General features: G+C 34.4%; 2 protein-coding genes across 2 annotated transcripts; one reads left to right on the top strand and one right to left on the bottom strand.

Annotated features, from left to right (window-relative positions):
• Positions 1 to 708: 708 nt before the first annotated feature.
• LOC117114151 (tetratricopeptide repeat protein 17-like) lies at positions 709 to 7,406 on the bottom strand. Its single transcript, XM_033257708.1, has 4 exons — positions 7,272 to 7,406; positions 6,382 to 6,820; positions 3,861 to 4,062; positions 709 to 3,123 (listed from the first exon to the last, which is right to left on the bottom strand). The coding sequence occupies exons 2-4, from the start codon at positions 6,654 to 6,656 to the stop codon at positions 2,602 to 2,604; spliced, it is 999 nt and encodes a 332-aa protein (XP_033113599.1). The 5' UTR covers positions 6,657 to 6,820; positions 7,272 to 7,406; the 3' UTR covers positions 709 to 2,601.
• LOC117114150 (dolichyl-diphosphooligosaccharide--protein glycosyltransferase 48 kDa subunit-like) lies at positions 7,119 to 16,771 on the top strand. The gene is made up of 9 exons (XM_033257707.1): positions 7,119 to 7,439; positions 9,769 to 9,879; positions 10,943 to 11,029; positions 11,882 to 11,985; positions 12,732 to 12,826; positions 13,051 to 13,293; positions 14,175 to 14,322; positions 15,242 to 15,362; positions 16,617 to 16,771. Exons 1-9 carry the CDS (start codon positions 7,301 to 7,303, stop codon positions 16,733 to 16,735), a joined length of 1,167 nt encoding a protein of 388 aa, XP_033113598.1. The 5' UTR covers positions 7,119 to 7,300; the 3' UTR covers positions 16,736 to 16,771.
• Positions 16,772 to 18,536: the final 1,765 nt, after the last annotated feature.

The following is an 18,536-nucleotide window of genomic DNA, read 5'->3' as shown; positions in this document are numbered from 1 at the left end:
TAATTTGAACAACTGAATCCGTGGTGTTGCACGGATTATCACTAAAGCGCCGAATGAACCTTCTAGGTTTACGTGAAAGCCAAACATTGTGCGAAGGTTGGATCACTTGTGTTGAAGTGATCTTGTCTCGACCAAATTTGTGTTGTCTCCTCAGGGAAAGTTCCTTGGAAAGCTTAAGGCAATCCTTGGCAATAATCTTGAGTTTGTTTTGAAACTCAGATATAGGAAGGTCTCTTTTTAGCCTTCTAGTCTATATATATATAATAGTATCTGATGTAGGATCCATGTATGTCTCACAGAAATGTATAAATATAAGCGTAAACAAAGATAAAATAAATTATACGACTTGCGATGAGGAAGGACACAGACGTGTCAGAAATATTTGTGTTGAAGAAATTTCATGTCTCTATTATGTCAACGTATGCAATCGTTTTATTTTCGCTTATATTTACATATATATTTATATATTTATTTTTGTCTTTTGTACTGACCTTTGTATAAGCATTAGGAAAACGAATTTTACTTGTGAATGTATCAATAGCAGACAAAAGAGTGTCTTGTAAAATCACTTGCTATCACTAATGATTTCATTGCAGTAAAATACCTAGTTGTCCCCGATGCAATCGGAGAGGCCTGAACCTCTTCCCACTCCTACAAATTAAAATATATACTCTATCATACTCAAAAATAGTGCTAAGACACAATAAATGACTTAATCTTATAACTTTATATTTAATGAAACATAAAAACATACTGTTCTCAGAAATCAAGACTTGAATCTGTAAATCCTGCTGAAACAGCTGAGTAAAACCTCTTTAAAGTGAAACACAGAAAACCTTGGTGTTAATTTAATTAATTTACTCACTTCTGTGTGGAGGAGAGGCTATCACTATTCTTTCTAAATTACATCATAGAAAACATCATCAACATCATCATGAACCAAATACAAATACACTGTATTGCATAATTTAAAACAGAACAAAATAAATTAAAACAATTGGTTTAAATATGGAATCGGTGGACCACAACTGTAATCATGGTATAAACATTATATTGTAAGTAAAAATTATTGAAATTATAATGGCTGCATTAGAATCCAAGAGAAGTGAGGGGCTAAATGTAATCTAGTAATAGCATTTACTTTTGGGCCAAGGCGAGACTTTTTTATACCTTATTTAGGGAACCCCTGACTACCAATAATGGTGATTTCGTATAAAAATATAATTTTATTTTTGACTAGTTAGCAGAGCCTTTGCCCCCAAAAAACATGGAAGTTTCCGAAAAAAAAGAAATGTTACGCTCGCCACTCAAAAAAAAAAATCTAAAAATCTTTTTCTTCCTTAATTATTATAAATTTAAAGCATTTATCAATCTCATTAATACGCTACACTGTTTACATACATCAATAAAATTTTATTTTTATTTTCTCCTCAGCAGAGATGCTTTGGCAAAATCATTTCGCTAAATCAGAAAACAAAATTATATTTGTATTTGTTTTCCCACCCTCTTCTGACAACCAGTTAAAAATAAGTTTCCTATTAAAACAAGGTATTAAAAAGTCTCGCCCAATGCATTACTACGAACCATCATAAGGCCTGGTAACAAAAACGTGAAAAATAAATTATCGAAAATAAAAAATAAGCACTTAAAAAATCAAAAACACTGTAACGGGCAGGCTTTGCCCTGTACTCAACTGGGTTCTACATCACAGCTCCTAAGTAGAAGCTTTAGCCAGGTGCCTAATTGGGCGTCCTTGTTACATCACTGAATAGTCCTTGTGAGGAATCATGAAGGGTTTGATGAGCTGGATTGGAATTATTATAATTTTATTGGTATATCATTTCTATGATTCTATTATTTCAGATAAAACTAAACAATGGTACCGGTCATTTTTTTCCAACTTTTTTTAAAGGTGGCTACGTCTTAAAGCTCTTGTTGAACTTACAGTAGCCTCCTTCCATACAATGTATTTGTTTCAATTTTGCATTCTTATTGTATATTGTACTACTTTATTGTATGGAAAATAAAAGTATATTTGATTTGATTTGATGAGTGGGCGGATGCAGAATTTTCTAAAAGAGGGGGGGGGCACATAACAGACTAGATAAGCGAGTAGCACATAACATTATTATGCACTGAAATTTTGACAAGAGGCACCAAAATTTCTGGGCGGTGAAGATCTGAGATTACGAGGAATCTGAGTCATGATATGCTAATTATCTATCACATACAGGTATGACACAACCTGTGAAACAGTATGAATACTGTTTCATTTAGATTTTGCGAAAAGAAAAATAGCAGATAAAGAAGTGCTATTAATGCATCAGAGTATAGCCAGCATGCTAGCTAGATGGAACTAATTGAAGTTTCTGATTGGTCCGAAGACCACTTTCTGCAATAGTGGATTCAAAGTGATGTCAAACCCTCTGAGATTCCTCATCATCTTTGATCTAAAACTCACTGTTTTTTTGCTTTTTTGGTAGTATGGTGCAAAACAGTGCCATGGTGAAATATTTTCCAAAACAATAAAATATTAAAACAATTTCCTGATGAGATGGTACACACAATCCTCCATTACATTGCTGATGCACTTTCCTGGATTTACGTCATGTCTCCATTTGCTGCCTGCAATGGCAATCCACGACTTGCAGACTTTCCTTTACTCGCAGTGATGTACAGCCCAACACACACTCCAATCATCATAACCAAGATGATAACAATTGTGTAAACTGTAACATTTACAAGAATCGGTTCGTCCATTTGCCGCAAATGTAGTTCTGCTTGGTGTAATCCAGGATTCAGTTCCAAAGCATGACGAAAATGGTCCGATGCTTCACTGACATTACCCATTGCCTTGTGAATTTCACCTAGAGTATAGTGCTGCAACCAGGCGTTACGGTCCGGCCCTTTACACGACTTAAGTTCCAAAGACTGTTGTGCTATCACCCACGATGAATTTAGATAGTTAAGATTGTAAAACACACGTGCCAAATTTAAAAGAATATCTGGGTTATGTGGTGAAACATAAAGTGCCTTCCGGAAGCATTCTATTGCAAGACGAGTATTTCCCTTTATACGCCAGAAGTTTCCTACTTGGTTTAAAACAGAGAGGGATTCAGGATTCTGTAAAGAAGAAAAAAACAATCCCTGTATTATCAAAAATAATCATGTATATTTTCCTAAATATTTGAATAATACATTAGGAATTATATTTCATAAATCACATTTATTCAATCAATGATTGATAAGTAGCGGTGGAGATTAGAATACAGGCAATCTGCTGGTTTCTATAGTTTAGCGGAAACCTCATTTCTGAGCAAGCCCTGACCAGTAGGCCTACCAAAGCTGAGAAGAAAAGGGATTTTAGAACACTCATAATAATACTTTAAAAATAATCTTAATTATTTAGATATTCAATTATTTCCCATTTATTACCACTTTACAGCCAAACTTCTGTGAAGGCTGTGATTACTATGAGAGTTCACACACATGCTAGCAAAGACATCGCCCTCACACCATCCCCCCTCCCCCCATCCAGATCTCTGGACCAAATTGACATTCTAGGGAATTTCCATTAGATTATGCACCAAATCTTAAATGTTGGATAGAAGGGTGCTTAAGATTTATCCAGTAAATCAATCATGTGCACAGTCTTCAAGTTTACAAACCTGGTCTATATGCACACAAAGAAACACAATAAAAATTTGAAGGCCAAACAAGAAAGATTATATACTGATTTAATAAAAAAAAAAAAACTGGTACCTACCATGCCACAATATTATCAACAATTTTCATTGCAATTTATGATGCACCTAAATTATATAATATCCATTGGAAATTATTTCATCAAATAAACTTACATTGGTAATTAATTCTCTTAAATTTGTTTCTAAGGTATTAACATCAATTTCTTCTCCTTCTGTCTTCTTGAAAATCATGGCGACATCAGGTTCAGGGCTTGATACGTGGCTGTTGCGTTTCTTAATGCCATCCAGATGGTCAACGTCTGTACTGTTTGCATGTGGTGTGCAAAATAGGGGGTCATCAGGTTCTTGAAAAATTCTGGAAACAGTGAAAAATTCGAACTACATTTAATGGTTTAAAAAATAAATATGATTTCAGGACAATATCTGACATGAGCCCATGATTTCTGCATCATTAAAGCATTGGCGGATTTGAGAGGGTGGGGGATAAAAAATTTTAATTTAAAAAAAAATTCTAGACCTACCTTTTAAGGACCCGTGAACTGAAATTGTTTTTATTACAATGGGAAAATTAGAAGTCGGGAAAGCCTAGCTCATTTTCCATCATCTAGAAATCAAAATTTTCCAGGGAAGAACCCAGACCCCCTTAATCAAAATGACAACTGAACCCCCTTTTCTTTATGGGGTTATTTTTAATTTAAGGTATGTTTACACAAATGGCATAAGGCTGGCGTAAGATACGCTTTTGTGTGTGAACTAGGCAGTGGCATTTATGGCATGTCGCGTTATAACACAAGGGTGATATAAGGGGGTGGGGGTGCACATGTGGTATATAGCAGGCCATACATCTGTGGAAGCCCCTGCCTGCCCCCTTCCATATTGCAAATTCTCGGATTTGCCACAGCATGTCTCCCGGACAAGGGTGGTGCCGAGGGCCCCGACGGGAGCAAAGTGGGCGTAGTCAGAAGCTTCTCAAAATATATCGAAAGTCATCCAGGGGGAAAAGCCCCTAAAATTCTTATTTAATTGATTTTAGAGTCTACTATTATGTAGAAAATACAGCACATATGATTTTTTTTTGGCGGGGAGGGTGGAGGGGAGGGAGCTCCCTGACACGGCCACCCCCTCCCAATTGGTGCCATCACTGCTCCCGAAATTAACTTTTACCAACATTTGGACCCCTGAATGACGGATTCACTTTGTTTTTATGAATTTTACTTTAAGGTATAATTGGCCAATACATTTTATTATTACTGTAAATAAAATAATTCCATGAGTAAAGTTTTTTAATTGCACGGATGATGCAGTACCTCAAAAACCAGCTCATATTTGCGTGGAAAATCACTAAGAAAATGTGCACAGAATAGTAATTACAATACATTGTTTATACATAAGGTTATGTCAAAGCCTAATTTTCGGCAAAATCTGCACAGATGGATTATGCCAAATGTTTCCGTAGGCCTAGTGAAATGTCCTAATATAATTTTAAAATGATTTACCAGTCAGATATATACTTTTATTAAATAAATATTTTATATTTATTAACACCTACAATATTTGCAAATCGATGATGCACACTGACGCATATACGCTTTCTTGTCAAAACGGCAATGACCAAAACGGCAAAAAACAAAAATGGCAACACTTTTTGACCAGAACGGCAATGGACCAAAACTTTCAAATACAGACAAAATGAGGCTAAACAATTTATGTCATAAAAGTAAAAATGTGAAAATATAAACCATGTATAAACATGAAAGTGTACGACGATTAATACGGTAAAAATGAGGCTAAGTTTTCATAGAAGTTAAGCATGCAAAAGAACGACAACGGCGGCAGCAGCAACAACAGCAGCAGAAGCAACACCAACAACAATAGCAACAACAACAATAAATAATAAGAATAAAATATAATAATAATAATAATAATAATAATAACAATAACAATAATAATAATAATAAAAATTATAATAATACATACAAATTCAATAATTAAAAGATTGGGGAACAGAATATAAAAACAGTAAACATTTAAATAAATAAAAATTTCAAATATAGACTAAAAAATTTATGTCATAAAAGTAAAAAACATGAAATAATAATAATAATAATAAAAATAATAATAATATATAAATTAAACTTTAAAATATAAACAAAATGAAGCATCTTTTATAATTCGTCATAAATGTGTATTAAATTTAAAAAAAAAAAAACCTGCGAGCGATTTAAAAGTTGAAAAAGGAGCCTATGGCAATATTATTCGAATTTGCTTGTCTGGACAATTTAAAAACGATTCAGAAAATTATGTGGTTAGTCTTGACATTGATTTTGCTCTTTTGCTGTTTTGATCTATGCCTATTGCCGTATATTGGTACTTGTCATTGTCGTTTTGTTCTGTTGTCGTTTTGGTACTTATCATTGCCGTTTTGGTTCTTTGCCGCTTTGGTTATTGCCGTTTTGGTTTATTGTCGTTTTGACCTGCTACCGCATATACCCTAGTGGGGTCCTCTGTTAGTAGGCCTTCTAGGGGCAGGCCTAGGCCTACCCTAGGGCCTAGGCCTACTACTACTACTACTAGCCTAGCGAGGCATAATAAGCCATGCCTATGGCCCTAGGTCTTTTTTTCCTCCATGGTCTAGTTAATAGTATAAAATTGATCATAACAGTAAACTGTGTACCTGTTTCGCTCTAGTCCTAGTTTCTCTTCACAGGAGACACATTCAGCCCGTTCACTCGCCTCACCAAATCCATATTTTTGCGCTAAGATGCTCAAGACTGGGTCCTCACTGTTCACACTCATTGTTGGCACCTCGTCGATAACAGGCTCAACAAGAGCTACACCATCCCGATTCACCAATCTCCAGTGAGTGGCTGATCGTGTATTTGTGGATATTATTGAAGACGAAAGAATGTAAAGGGCGACATAAGTAACACATGGGATATCACACCCCATGGTTGATGACGCTGTTCAGCTTTGTAAAAAAATGTTAACAGACTTTTCTCATAAACATGGAAAACCCTCTTGTTTACAACGGCAATCAATACATGACCTATGACCACTGACCTGGAAACAGATGCGGGATCGAAAAAAAGTAAGTTCTCTCACTCAGTCAGTACCTGAAAATTAAAATAAATAGCAAAAGCTGCTACACGTTCTATTTTTGTACATGCATTACCAGATTGTGATCTTTACTTCTTAGTTATAATAATTAAACTTACTAACATTCTCTCATGAATACACAAAACATTTAAAAAAAGAAAAAAGAAAATTACAACTCTCTGGGTATTGGATGGGTCCACGTTGCCTACCTGTGATTGGCTTAAAAATAGGCTGCAGCATACATGAAAAATAGTCCATATGCGGTCTAGGTCACGAAGCTTTATAATGAGGCCTACGTTATTAAATGAAATTTACGGACATTAAAATTTGCATAATTAAAATATATTAACTTAGACTTAACTAATTGTCCGAAATACAAGTCAAATACAGAGCTAGGCCTAACAACCCAGGTCTGTCAACTTCTAGGTCTTGAGCCTGTTCACACTCGCAACATTAATGATATCCAACCTCTACAACCTGTAATCCAGCTAAGAAGCATGGCAGTTGGTGTTTTGGTAGTATTAGTAGCTGCTTTTGGCTTACTTTCCACTGTCCAAGGCAGTGGAAAAACGCTAGTTTTATTAGATTCTATGACGTTGAAAGAATCACATTCCATATTCTTCAAATCATTACAAGGTAGGCAAAAAAGTTGAAGCCCTCTCTTGCTAGGCTAGCCTAGTGGTCGTCCTGTTGCTGCAACGTCACCGACACCAAATCATACATACCGGCTTCACCGTGCGTGGCGTTTAAGCTTTGGTAGGGACTCGAGAAGTAGGATACAGATTAGGCCTAGACATATAGAACAACAAACATAATACCACAGCAAGTCTCTATACGAATGGTTTATTTTTAAGGGTTGCTTTTATTCAAAGCCAGAGTTGTTTTTGAGTTTATATTATTTGTGTTGTGCACTGACCGTTTGTTCATTTTCTTTGTTTTGCTCATTTTCAATTGGGTTGCTGCTGTTTAAAAAGCTGTTTCAAACTGTGGGAGCAGTATGCAAACTGCGCAAAGTTTCTTCCATCAAGTTTTGTATTAAAATGTGACATTTAAATTTATGTGCTTATATTGCTATTAACTTATTAGGACTAGAGGTTACGATTCAACATAGGGACTAGTTTTTTGGGAGATACTATATACAGCAATTCCAATGTTTTAAGCGATCGGAAAATCTGCAATGCCATTGATAAAATTAAAAGATACTGTCCTACAAAAAATACCACACGGAACACACGGGACCACTCAAGACCACATGGGTGCAAAAATGATTAAAAAATTACCACACGAGAGTATAAAACTCCTATATAATTAATAAAAACCAACTTTTATAATGGTAATTGTCCAAAATATGGTAAAAATGAATTTTTTTTAAGCAGAATTTTTAACGGAATTCGGATAATTACCGTTCTAAAAGTTGGTTTCTATTGATTATTAAGTAGTTTTCTACTCTGGTGTGGTTATATTTTTATCATTTTTGCAGCCGTGTGGTCCCGTGTGTTCCATGTGGTATTTAGTAGGACCCAAAAGATAGGCTATGTGTGTGTGGGATGCAGTAGGTAGCTACAATAAGAATAAAAATGGCATTTATTAAGGATTTACCACTACCAGGCCTAAATAAATACTAAAATAAGAATTAGTCTGATAGTTTCATCAGGCCTAGCGTAGGCCTGACCCTCGCCGTAGTAGCCTGCTGCTGGGCCGCTATATCAGGCTAACCTGCCTCTAGGCAATTATGATCTCAGCTAGAATTATTATTATTAAATTGAACAATCATTGATTTGATTGATAAGTTGACAAATGGAAATTAAAACAGGACAAGGCCAAAGGAAAAAAGTTTGCGCAATTAATCGTAATAGACTTTTATAATGAATAAAAGTAGACCTATTAATTTTGGGCCTAGGCTAGGTTTAAGTCTAACATTTTGATGTACAGTACATGATTTGCTTTTGACCGATTTTTCTCTTTTTTTTTCAATTTTTGATGTCATTCTGTATTTTTTTTTTTATCAATTTATATGCTGTTTATTATATTATATTTTTAACTATTGTTAATTCATACACAATTCAGCCATGTGCTGCAATGTATGCATTACTATAAGGTTGAATAAAATGTACCTCAATGTAAGTCACCATCATGCTATTAAAGGTTTTTTTACAAAAATTGTTTAAAAAAATGAGATCACCCCACCTCTACCAACCCTCTCCCAACCCCCCCCCCCCAAAAAGAAAATAAGGTCCCTGAAAAAAAAAAAAGCTAGTCAACCTACCCCTACCACATAAATTTACCCTTATTTTAGTTTGCACTAAACGCAACTGCTCAAACTGACATCCGCATCCGGATTATCATTCCCTCAAAGCAGCATCCATTCGTATTGACTAGCCAGGGCTGAAAAAGTTGCGCGACCAGCGGTCAGAGGCATTGACCATTGCCCTGGAGGCATTTTTAAAAAATAATTTTTTTTTTTTTTTTATTTAAAAACAAAAAAAAACACCCCAAACATTTGTTACACATCACAATTTTATGCATACTCGTAATTGAATTTTATATTAATGCTTGCTTCAAACCACTAAATGTAATACTGTTTCGCTATAATAGTGTAAAGAAAAAATTTGGTCCTGAGGGCATTTGATCAAGATAATTTTCATGGTCGGAGGTGAAAAAATATTTTTTTCCAGGCCTGTGACTAGCAGTCCCTGTATCACATTATTCAGAGTTCCTACAGTAATACTATAAAGCTATATAAAAAAATGTATTAATCAAAACAATTTTTTCTATAACATATTTTTTAGACTCTATAAATCGAAGTTTTTGTATTGTAAAATGCAAATAATTTAGTTGTAAGTAATCATTAGTAAATCACCAGCCCAGACAATGTGTTGCTATGACATGTACATGCACGCTATATACAGTAGTCAAAGCCTAATTTATTAATAATTGGTAACGAAGTTTTTTTATTGCTTTACAGATAGAGGTTATGAACTGAGTTATAAAAGTGCTGACGATTCAAACTTAAAACTCACAAGCTATGGAGAGTACCTTTATGAACATCTTATTCTATTTTGCCCCTCAGTTGAGGGTAAGTACAGTACTTTGTTTTTTTTTTTTTACAGAATATTTGTTTTTCTGGTACTGAAGATTCATACCACAGCAATAATATGTTTAGAGATCATATTATAGTAAAACTTTATTTACAAAGAATAAATTCAAGTACCTGTAGGCATAATTTTTTTTAATTTTTTTTTTTTAATTGTATGACAATAAGATAACACCAAAAATTACAATTTATAGAATTAATTGTAAGAAATGCATTATATGAAGTATTGAAATTGTTGGTAAGCTAATATTGCCATTTCTGACTCGATTCAACTCAAAGCAACACAACTTGATAGCAACTACAATCACGCAACCATTCATGATGCAAGCAACTACATGATACAAGAAAATTTTCTTTGGAAGTACAGAGAAGGTTGCCATACATGGCAATTCTTGAAATGTTTTAAAATGATATCTAACAACGGAAATCGATTATAAAAATAGCTTTCAGAATATTATTAAAAAATGATTCACTTATCTTGTTAAAAATTTGAGTGTAAAAATGAGAATGAATTTGGCACAAAGGAGTTTTTTTGTAATGACAGTTTGTTATGTGTGGGAGATGGAGTTTTAAAAGTGAAGGAGTGTTGGGACAACTTTAGTTGCTCTGAGTGCATTTGTGATTTCCTACTGTAGATACTCTCCAACTCATTGCTATGCAATGCTACCATAATTTCATACGACATTAACAAACTTGAGTAGCTGGGTCACTAATGTTCCACGATAAATTTCAATTGTTTGTAATCTACATTGTAGCGCAGCAAAATGAACGTTAATGCAACTGAGAGCAACTGGCATTTCTTTCGTTGTTTTGGTCACCTCATTGAGTGTCGCATCACAATAATGACTCACATTTGTCAACCAGTTTTCAAGAGCAGTTGAGTAATTTGCAAGGGTGACATCAGTTTTGCTAAAATCCATTCTTCCAAAGGTTATTTAATTCATATGTTCGAAAGTGTATTTTTTTCTTTGTTGTATAGCACATTTAATGTCAGCTGTAAACCAAGAAGTTTGTTTTAAAGATGTTTTTATAATTAACTTTTAAGAATTTGGAGGCAACATTGGAGAAGATACAGTTTTAGATTTCATTGATGGTGGTGGTAATGTTTTAGTAGCTGCAGGTTCAAGTATAGGTGAGTGCAAGGACAGTAAACTTTCAAAAAGCAATGAAGGCTATAAGATTTTAATACATGCATGAGAGATATGTTTCCTTTTTATAGTATAGGTGAGTACAAGTGCAGTAAACGTAATATAACAGTAAAGGATATACGATTGTGATATGGTAGTATGTTTCTAACTTCCATTTCCTCCTTTTTTTGAAATTCTTGAGTTGAAAATTTTATATTGGATGATTTACATTGCTTGAAATAAGGGTATACAGTATTATATTGCATTGTGTGTTGTGATGTACCCCGTTTAGGCGAGACTTTTTAAAATCTTTGTTTCATAAAGTTATTTTTTTTAAAGGTCATCAGAGAATTGCAGGAAAAAAAAATAAAAATAAACTGTTGTTTTCTTATTTAGCAAATAGTTTTGCCAAAAATTTCCAGATGGAGGAAAAAATATAATGTTATAAAATGATTGTAAACATCGGAGTATTGGAAAGGTTAAATGCTTTAAATTTATATAAGTAGAAAGAAATATACATATCTAATTTTTGGAGATTTCAACACAGCGGCAGGTGTGAAAAAATAACGAAATTTCTGAAATTTTTTGTGGTGGAAAGTGCGCTAATTGGCCAAAAATAAAAAATGAAATGATCATTTTTGGCGGGCAGCGGGTTTGCAAAACAAGGTATTAAGTCTCGTCTTAGGGATTGATAAATGCCTTACAGTACCGGTATGGTTATTGTGAGGAAAAATACATAATTTCTATATTTTGGGGCTGTTCATTTTGGTCAGTATCTCGTTTTCTATCAAGAAAAAAATATATATATTTGTGTTTAATAAATTGAATAGGTTTATATTTAAATCCTTTGGTTACAGGTGACCCTATAAGGGAAATTGGAAGTAATTGTGGTGTTGAATTTGATGAGGAAAACACAGCTGTAATAGATCACCTTAACTTTGACGTCAAAGATGAAGGCATGGTGAGTATATGAAATTGAAAGTAGGGAGCTTTCGATTGCGTGACTGAATGACATCTGCGCATGCGAGAACGTTAAGTTCTACCCGTTACGTGGATTTTAGGACACAATTCGGCCAAATCTATATATGAAGAGTACGTAGGATGCCCTGTTGGACGGTCATGCATGAGTGGTTCTGTTCTAGTGTCGCGTCATCGTGCAAATCGAAAGCTCACTATTCCTAGCTTTAGGTGTGTCACTGATTGAACTTAAACTGCTTCAGAATATGCAGATAAAATTGGAAAAAATATGTTTATATTGGCCAGCTCACCTCATATGTATTTGGCAATATGGTACATTGCCAACAAGTCTGAAAAGTAAAACTGGTTCAGCTTTGCTGATGGCATCGATGACAAATTAGGAAGTGTTCCATGTTGTCTCGAGAGCAGTTTCAATATGTAGCAATTTTATAAAACTAGGCTTAAGAACGAAAATGATAATAGTAATCTTCCTTTTTAAGTTAAAGTTTTATCATATTAATTTTCATTGTTAATGTCAATTCTTATAATAATAATTTTATTATGACAATAATTATCTTCCATTTCAATGTAATTTTTTATATGTTTTATTGCCATTCTCTCGTGTAATTGTAACTTGCAATTTGGCCATTGGCCACGAATTGTTACAAACGAGGAACTTGTACTTGAATTTGAATAAAGTGAAATATAAATATCAGTAGTTTAATATATTTTGTTTTTATCTTTTTGTAGCATACATTGATCGTAGCTGATCCCTCGAACATCATAGAATCTAAAACCATTGTAAGAGATAAGAAATTAAATCCGATTTTATTCAAGGGTGTTGGGTAAGTATACAGTAGTAATATTAAATTGAAAGGTTGTATTTCCACAAAATACTATGCTAACAGGAGACCGAATCCCTAGACCACCCTCCAAGTTCACCCTCCAATTAGTGCCCAAACGTGGTCCCAAATTGGAGGGTGAACTTGTATAAGACATTAAAGAACACTAATTTTGAAGAAAGTAAAATATATCTATTTATTAACACTATGTATTTTCATAATTTTAGAATGACTGCCGACCCGGAGAACCCCCTGGTAATGGATATCTTACACGGTACTTCTTCCTCATACTCCCACAATCCTTCTGATGACATCGTCGATTATCCACACGCTGTTGGTAAGAACACACAGTTCATCACTGCCCTCCAGGCCCGCAACAATGCTCGCGTTGTTTTCTCTGGTTCCTTGGAGTTTTTCAGCGATGCTTACTTCCAGTCTGCCGTTCAAAAGGCCGTTGCAGGCTCTGAAAGGTACAGAGCAATTCCATAGTGCTTTTTAATTTTCATCTTAATCATAGGATGATAAGTGTATGTATATTTATGATTGAATACATAAGTCTAATTATTGCATTAATAGTAAGCAAATTATGCACTTTTCTTTTTTCATTTAAAATTTATACAGATATTCAATTCAGGGATTCATCTTTATTCTGCATGAATTTCAATACTGTAAAGCCCCTTATTTTCGTAACCCTTAATTTTCTGGATAAAACGATGGTCACAAAAATTAAGCTATTGTACTTTAAAAAGCTGAAAAATATTTCAAATTGCAAAATCGCAAAAATAAGGTTTTACAGTGTATTATTAGGGAGTTTTAGCTGCACGACGTTAACCTTAACGTTAACAGATGACGTCATAATATATTCATCTTGCGTTGTGGAGTACGTTAAATTCATGATTTTACGTGCTTGACGGACGTTAGTTACAGGTTTGCGCATGCATATTTTTTATTTGTTTACAAACGGGGCAGAGTTATCGTGTTGCAAGTTGGGTACTAATGTTAAAGTTAAGGTTAACATCGTACGGCAAAAACTAACTAATGGTTGCAGAGTTGGTTTTAAGTCCGAAAACTTTTTCTAGTGGGTCTTTTTAGTGTTGTAGTGTAAGAGCAATCTCTTGCTCTTTGCTGAAGAGTATACTACCTGAACATTCTTGCACATGGGCCATGTTGCACAGAGGGACTATGAACTTGATTGAATCAGGGATCCAGTGATCTCCATGATTGCCAAACACAGTGGCTACCACAAATTTAGCTGACTAAGATATAATGCTCTCTTTAAAATCGTTATCCCTAGACAATAATATCGGCAGATTTTTAGTTACACTATTTGTTTGTTTTTTTTTTCACATAGATTTGCTAAGTCTGGTAACCAAGACCTTGCATATGCTCTCTCTCAATGGGTGTTCAAGGAGAAGGGCGTACTTCGTGTCACCGGTGTTAGCCATCATATTGTCGGACAAAAGACACCCCCAGCTGCTTACACCATTGAAGATCATGTGGTAAGGCCTTTCTATTTCATAGCTTGCATACATTTGCTTATGAGGCCAAAAAAAAAAATATTGTTTTACCAAAGCACAGTGAAATTGGAAACTTATAATCAGTCCGTTTTCGTTATTTTTTTTTTTATTTATTTATTTTTTTATACTGCTGGTACTATGTCAGTAGACCTTTTGCTCAATTTCAGGGTCTAAAATTCATGTTACTTAGGCTTTAAATTGCTTTTATTTTTAAGCTTGAAAACTGGCCTTTGAAACATTATACTGCACAAGTAACAATCTTCTTCTGGCGATACATCATTACGGACAATCTTTTCTAAATAATAATCCAAATAACCTTTCTTTATAATATGAATATTGATTGTTAGAGCCTCAAGCATGGTCAAAAGCTAAGGCAGGGGATGACCTTTCAGTAGCTGGGAGTGTTGTCCTTAAGTTTATAATCGATACATATGGCGAAGACAAACCAAACCAGTCACTCGTCGCAAATCCTTTTTCAGAGATTATGACCAAAACATCCTGGGATGTCAACATTTTTGAAATCTATTTTATTTCACCTTTATATATGTTATTTTCTCCATTTTCAATGTTAAAACAACAATTTTTAAGGATTTAGTGATGGTTTCTGCCTGAGAAATGCCTGAAATCATAAACTTTGAAGGCTGATTTCTCAAATATGCATGAATTTCAAAGTATTAAAATAGTCAAGCTTACCACCGAACTCTGATGAAGAATTTTAACTCCCTAAATTACAAATTTTGACAATTTAGAAATCTTTTTGTCTGTATTTTGGAGTGTAATCCTCCTAGGCCTCTAACTGTTCCTGTTTGCAGTTTAAATGTTTTTTTTTTTTAATTTAAGTGATAGAGAAAAAAAAAATTAATTTGTAAAATAATGATTTTTTTTTTTAATTTTTTTTTAGGAATACAGTATACTAATTGAACAGCTTGTGGCCGGACAGTGGAAACCATTTGATTCTAATGATGTACAACTGGAATTTGTCCGTATTGACCCATTTGTCCGCACATCACTTAAAAGCAAAAGTATGTAATAAGTAGAGTTATAGGCCTATAGCTAAGGTGATAAGAGTGAAGTGTAAAAGATAATAAAAACATACTTCTAAATAACTTATTATTTAGTATTGTGAAATTATGAAAAAAATTTTAAAAATAAATTATTTCCAATTATTGTTTTATTTTATAAATATTTTTTGATGAATAATTTTAAAAATAAATTATTGAATCCTGAGTCAGTAGTCAGAATACAAACACATCTCCACATCAGCACAAATTATTCCTTTACAAAATAAATCTAAAATTGAATTTATTGACGAAGAACTTTGGAAGATAAAAATAATATAAAATTTTACATCGAAGGGGCCCTAGGCGCCTCGCCGCGTTTAGTCACCCATTCCCCACTACGCACTGTACCGTGAATAGCCTAACCTACCTCGCAAGGTAAAATCCATAATTTATAATTTTCTGCCTAGTCTTCCAAGGTCGTGCGAAAATTGCGTATTGTGTGTTTAAAAAAAAAATGAAAAAATACGAAAAATTTCGATGATATAGGATGATTTGGTATCAAAATTTTTCTTTATTTTTTCATCTGTCTCAACGTGTAGAGGGCGCAGGTCACTGAAAAACAGAAAGTTGAAAAGTTCAACGATCATGTTGAGGGTTCATTTTCATTTTTGTAAACACACAAGATGGCGTCAAGCATAAATGATGGCCCATGCTTTGCTTTCAGCCACAAAAAAATCAATTTTACGCGGAAATATGTCGATATAATAACCAAATCTGGTACAGTATTTTGAAAATATATTTATAGTATGAAAGTGTCAGAATAGTTATTTTCTGAAAATAAAGTGTGTTTATAGGTGATTTTATTCACCACCAGTATTGACGCCGACGCCTCGATCAAGGCGATCATGTTACAAAAACAACGATCAAATTACAAATTGCTAATTACCCTAAACTTAGAAATTAATTATAAATGGAAGAAGGAATATTTTTTATAAACGTCTTTTGATATTTTCTCACATTCTTTTAACTTTACATGCACACTAAACCGCGCATACGATTTTAAAATAATTATTGTTAATTAATCGCATAATTAATTACAGTCGTCCAATGCGGGCCTAGGGGTTGATCGGATAAGCAAGATCAACAGATCTTTTTAAATATCAACTTCCAATATACCAGGATTTATATTTATATATTCGCCTTGCAAACTTTGTCTTGGTTTTCATTCAATCTTTGCATTTCAGTTATATTGTAGTTTTTTTTTTTTTCTTTCAGATGGAAGATTCTCTACTAAATTTAAGCTTCCTGATGTTTATGGAGTGTTCCAGTTTAAGGTGGACTACAATCGAATTGGCTTCACTCATTTGTACAGTACTACACAGGTGAATATGTAGATGTTATTACATGTTTTATTTCTTATTGTTTGCTCTTGCAGTATATTATTTTATTTTGGTTCAGCTATAGTTAAGCTGATAAAAGGTGTAGGACTGAAAATATTATCCTTAAAACTTTTTTTTAAAACCAATTATACAGTATATACTTGTATAGAAACATATGTCATTGCTTTATCTGTCATTTTTTTCTAAATGATTACTTTGTACAAAAAGAGAGATATGTAAGAATGAAGCAAATCCCAACTGGAATTCTGCCGTATACTGTAGATCCCAGGTGGACAAATTTCTTGCCAACAGTGATTTCTTGTGGCATAATTAATTAACGTCCCTAAGTGTGTGTGGTTAATTAATTAAAGTCGCTATGTGTGCAGCTAAAAAACATCTTGTTTCTTACCCGGGGAAATTCCTGCAGGCGAAAAGTTGCGGGTGGGATTATACCTGAGGTGGGACTATACCTCGGGAACTACGGTAGTATTTCATAGCAATAGTGCACTGACTGTGAGAGGGTTTTCTCTATTGTTGCATCATCTTGTCAGCACTCTAGCTGTTTAATAGCTCTATGGGTGGGCCGCACAACAAGGCACTGACTCGCGTATCAAGGCGAATGGAGGCGCGCGTGGGAAGGCGTTCAAACTTTTCATTGAACTTTTTGTCACGTCGAACGATCTTAGAAGGGAAAACAGTGCAAGGTAAAAATGAAGCAAGCAACAGATAATATATACGGACAAATAAAAACATTTGCGGACAACCAAAGTTTCCATCTAGGTTGACCGCCAGACAACTTATTTCCTTATTTCGAACACTGGGTTGGGGCGTCCCTATTTTTGATATTCCAATGCTGTCTCTTATACACATCTAGATGTGTATAAGAGACAGTGATGGGTCTTAATATGCTCTATATTGATTGCATTATAATATATATAAAGTTGATTGCCCTATGCCATTCAGACATGGTATCTCAAAATTGTATCTTCAGTTTTGATTGTATTGTTTAACATTTGTCAAAAATATCATACCTGCCAACTGTCCCGATTTAACCGGGATCGATCGTCCCGATTTCGAATGTCAAAACACCAAAAAATCGGGAGTTCCCTAATTTTAGAATTTCAAAAAAAAAAATTTACATTGTAGGAATTATCCACTACTTACCAATGTGATGAATGGGATATTAGTCCGTAGCTCCCCAGGTGTAATCCCACTCCACCTCACGCTGTGAATTAACAATCCAATCAGCCAACTGGGTGGGTCTCTTTAGGGACGAACCGCTGTATTGTCTATTTTTAGCTGCAGCTGTGGAACATGTGAGTCTTTACGCTGTGAATCCCCTGTGAATTAATGATCTGATCATCCCATTGGGCGAGTCTATGTAGGGAAGAACCGTTGTGTTGTCTATTTTTAGCCGCATATAGCGAGCTGTTTTTATTTTAGCGACAGTAAACAACAAAAGAATTTACAAGGATGGGCTTTGTGTTCAACTTCATGTGTCTGTTCTAAGCAATTAAAAAAATTTCAAGTTGGCAGAATTCAGAGGCAGTTTCTTTATTTTTTGTGAGCATTTGTTAAATTTACTGACCTAGGCCTAGGCCTACTCACACAATTTTCTGGGAATTTACCCGGGGAAATTCTTGCAGGTGAAGTTAGTTGGGCGTAAAGTCGGGGGTGGGATTATACCTGAGGTGGGACTATACCTCTGGAACTACAGTAGTATTTCATAGCAATAGTGCACTGACTGTGAGAGGGTTTTCTCTATTGTTGCATCATCTTGTCAGCACTCTAGCTGTTTAATAGCTCTATGGGTGGG

This window comes from Anneissia japonica, unplaced genomic scaffold, assembly GCF_011630105.1.
Source record: "Anneissia japonica isolate Jap-2015-1 unplaced genomic scaffold, ASM1163010v1 scaffold287840_len1291095_cov163, whole genome shotgun sequence".
Classification (NCBI taxonomy): Eukaryota; Metazoa; Echinodermata; class Crinoidea; order Comatulida; family Comatulidae; genus Anneissia; species Anneissia japonica.
The sequence above is the reverse complement of the archived record's forward strand: the minus strand, read 5'-3'. Positions and strand labels throughout refer to the sequence as shown.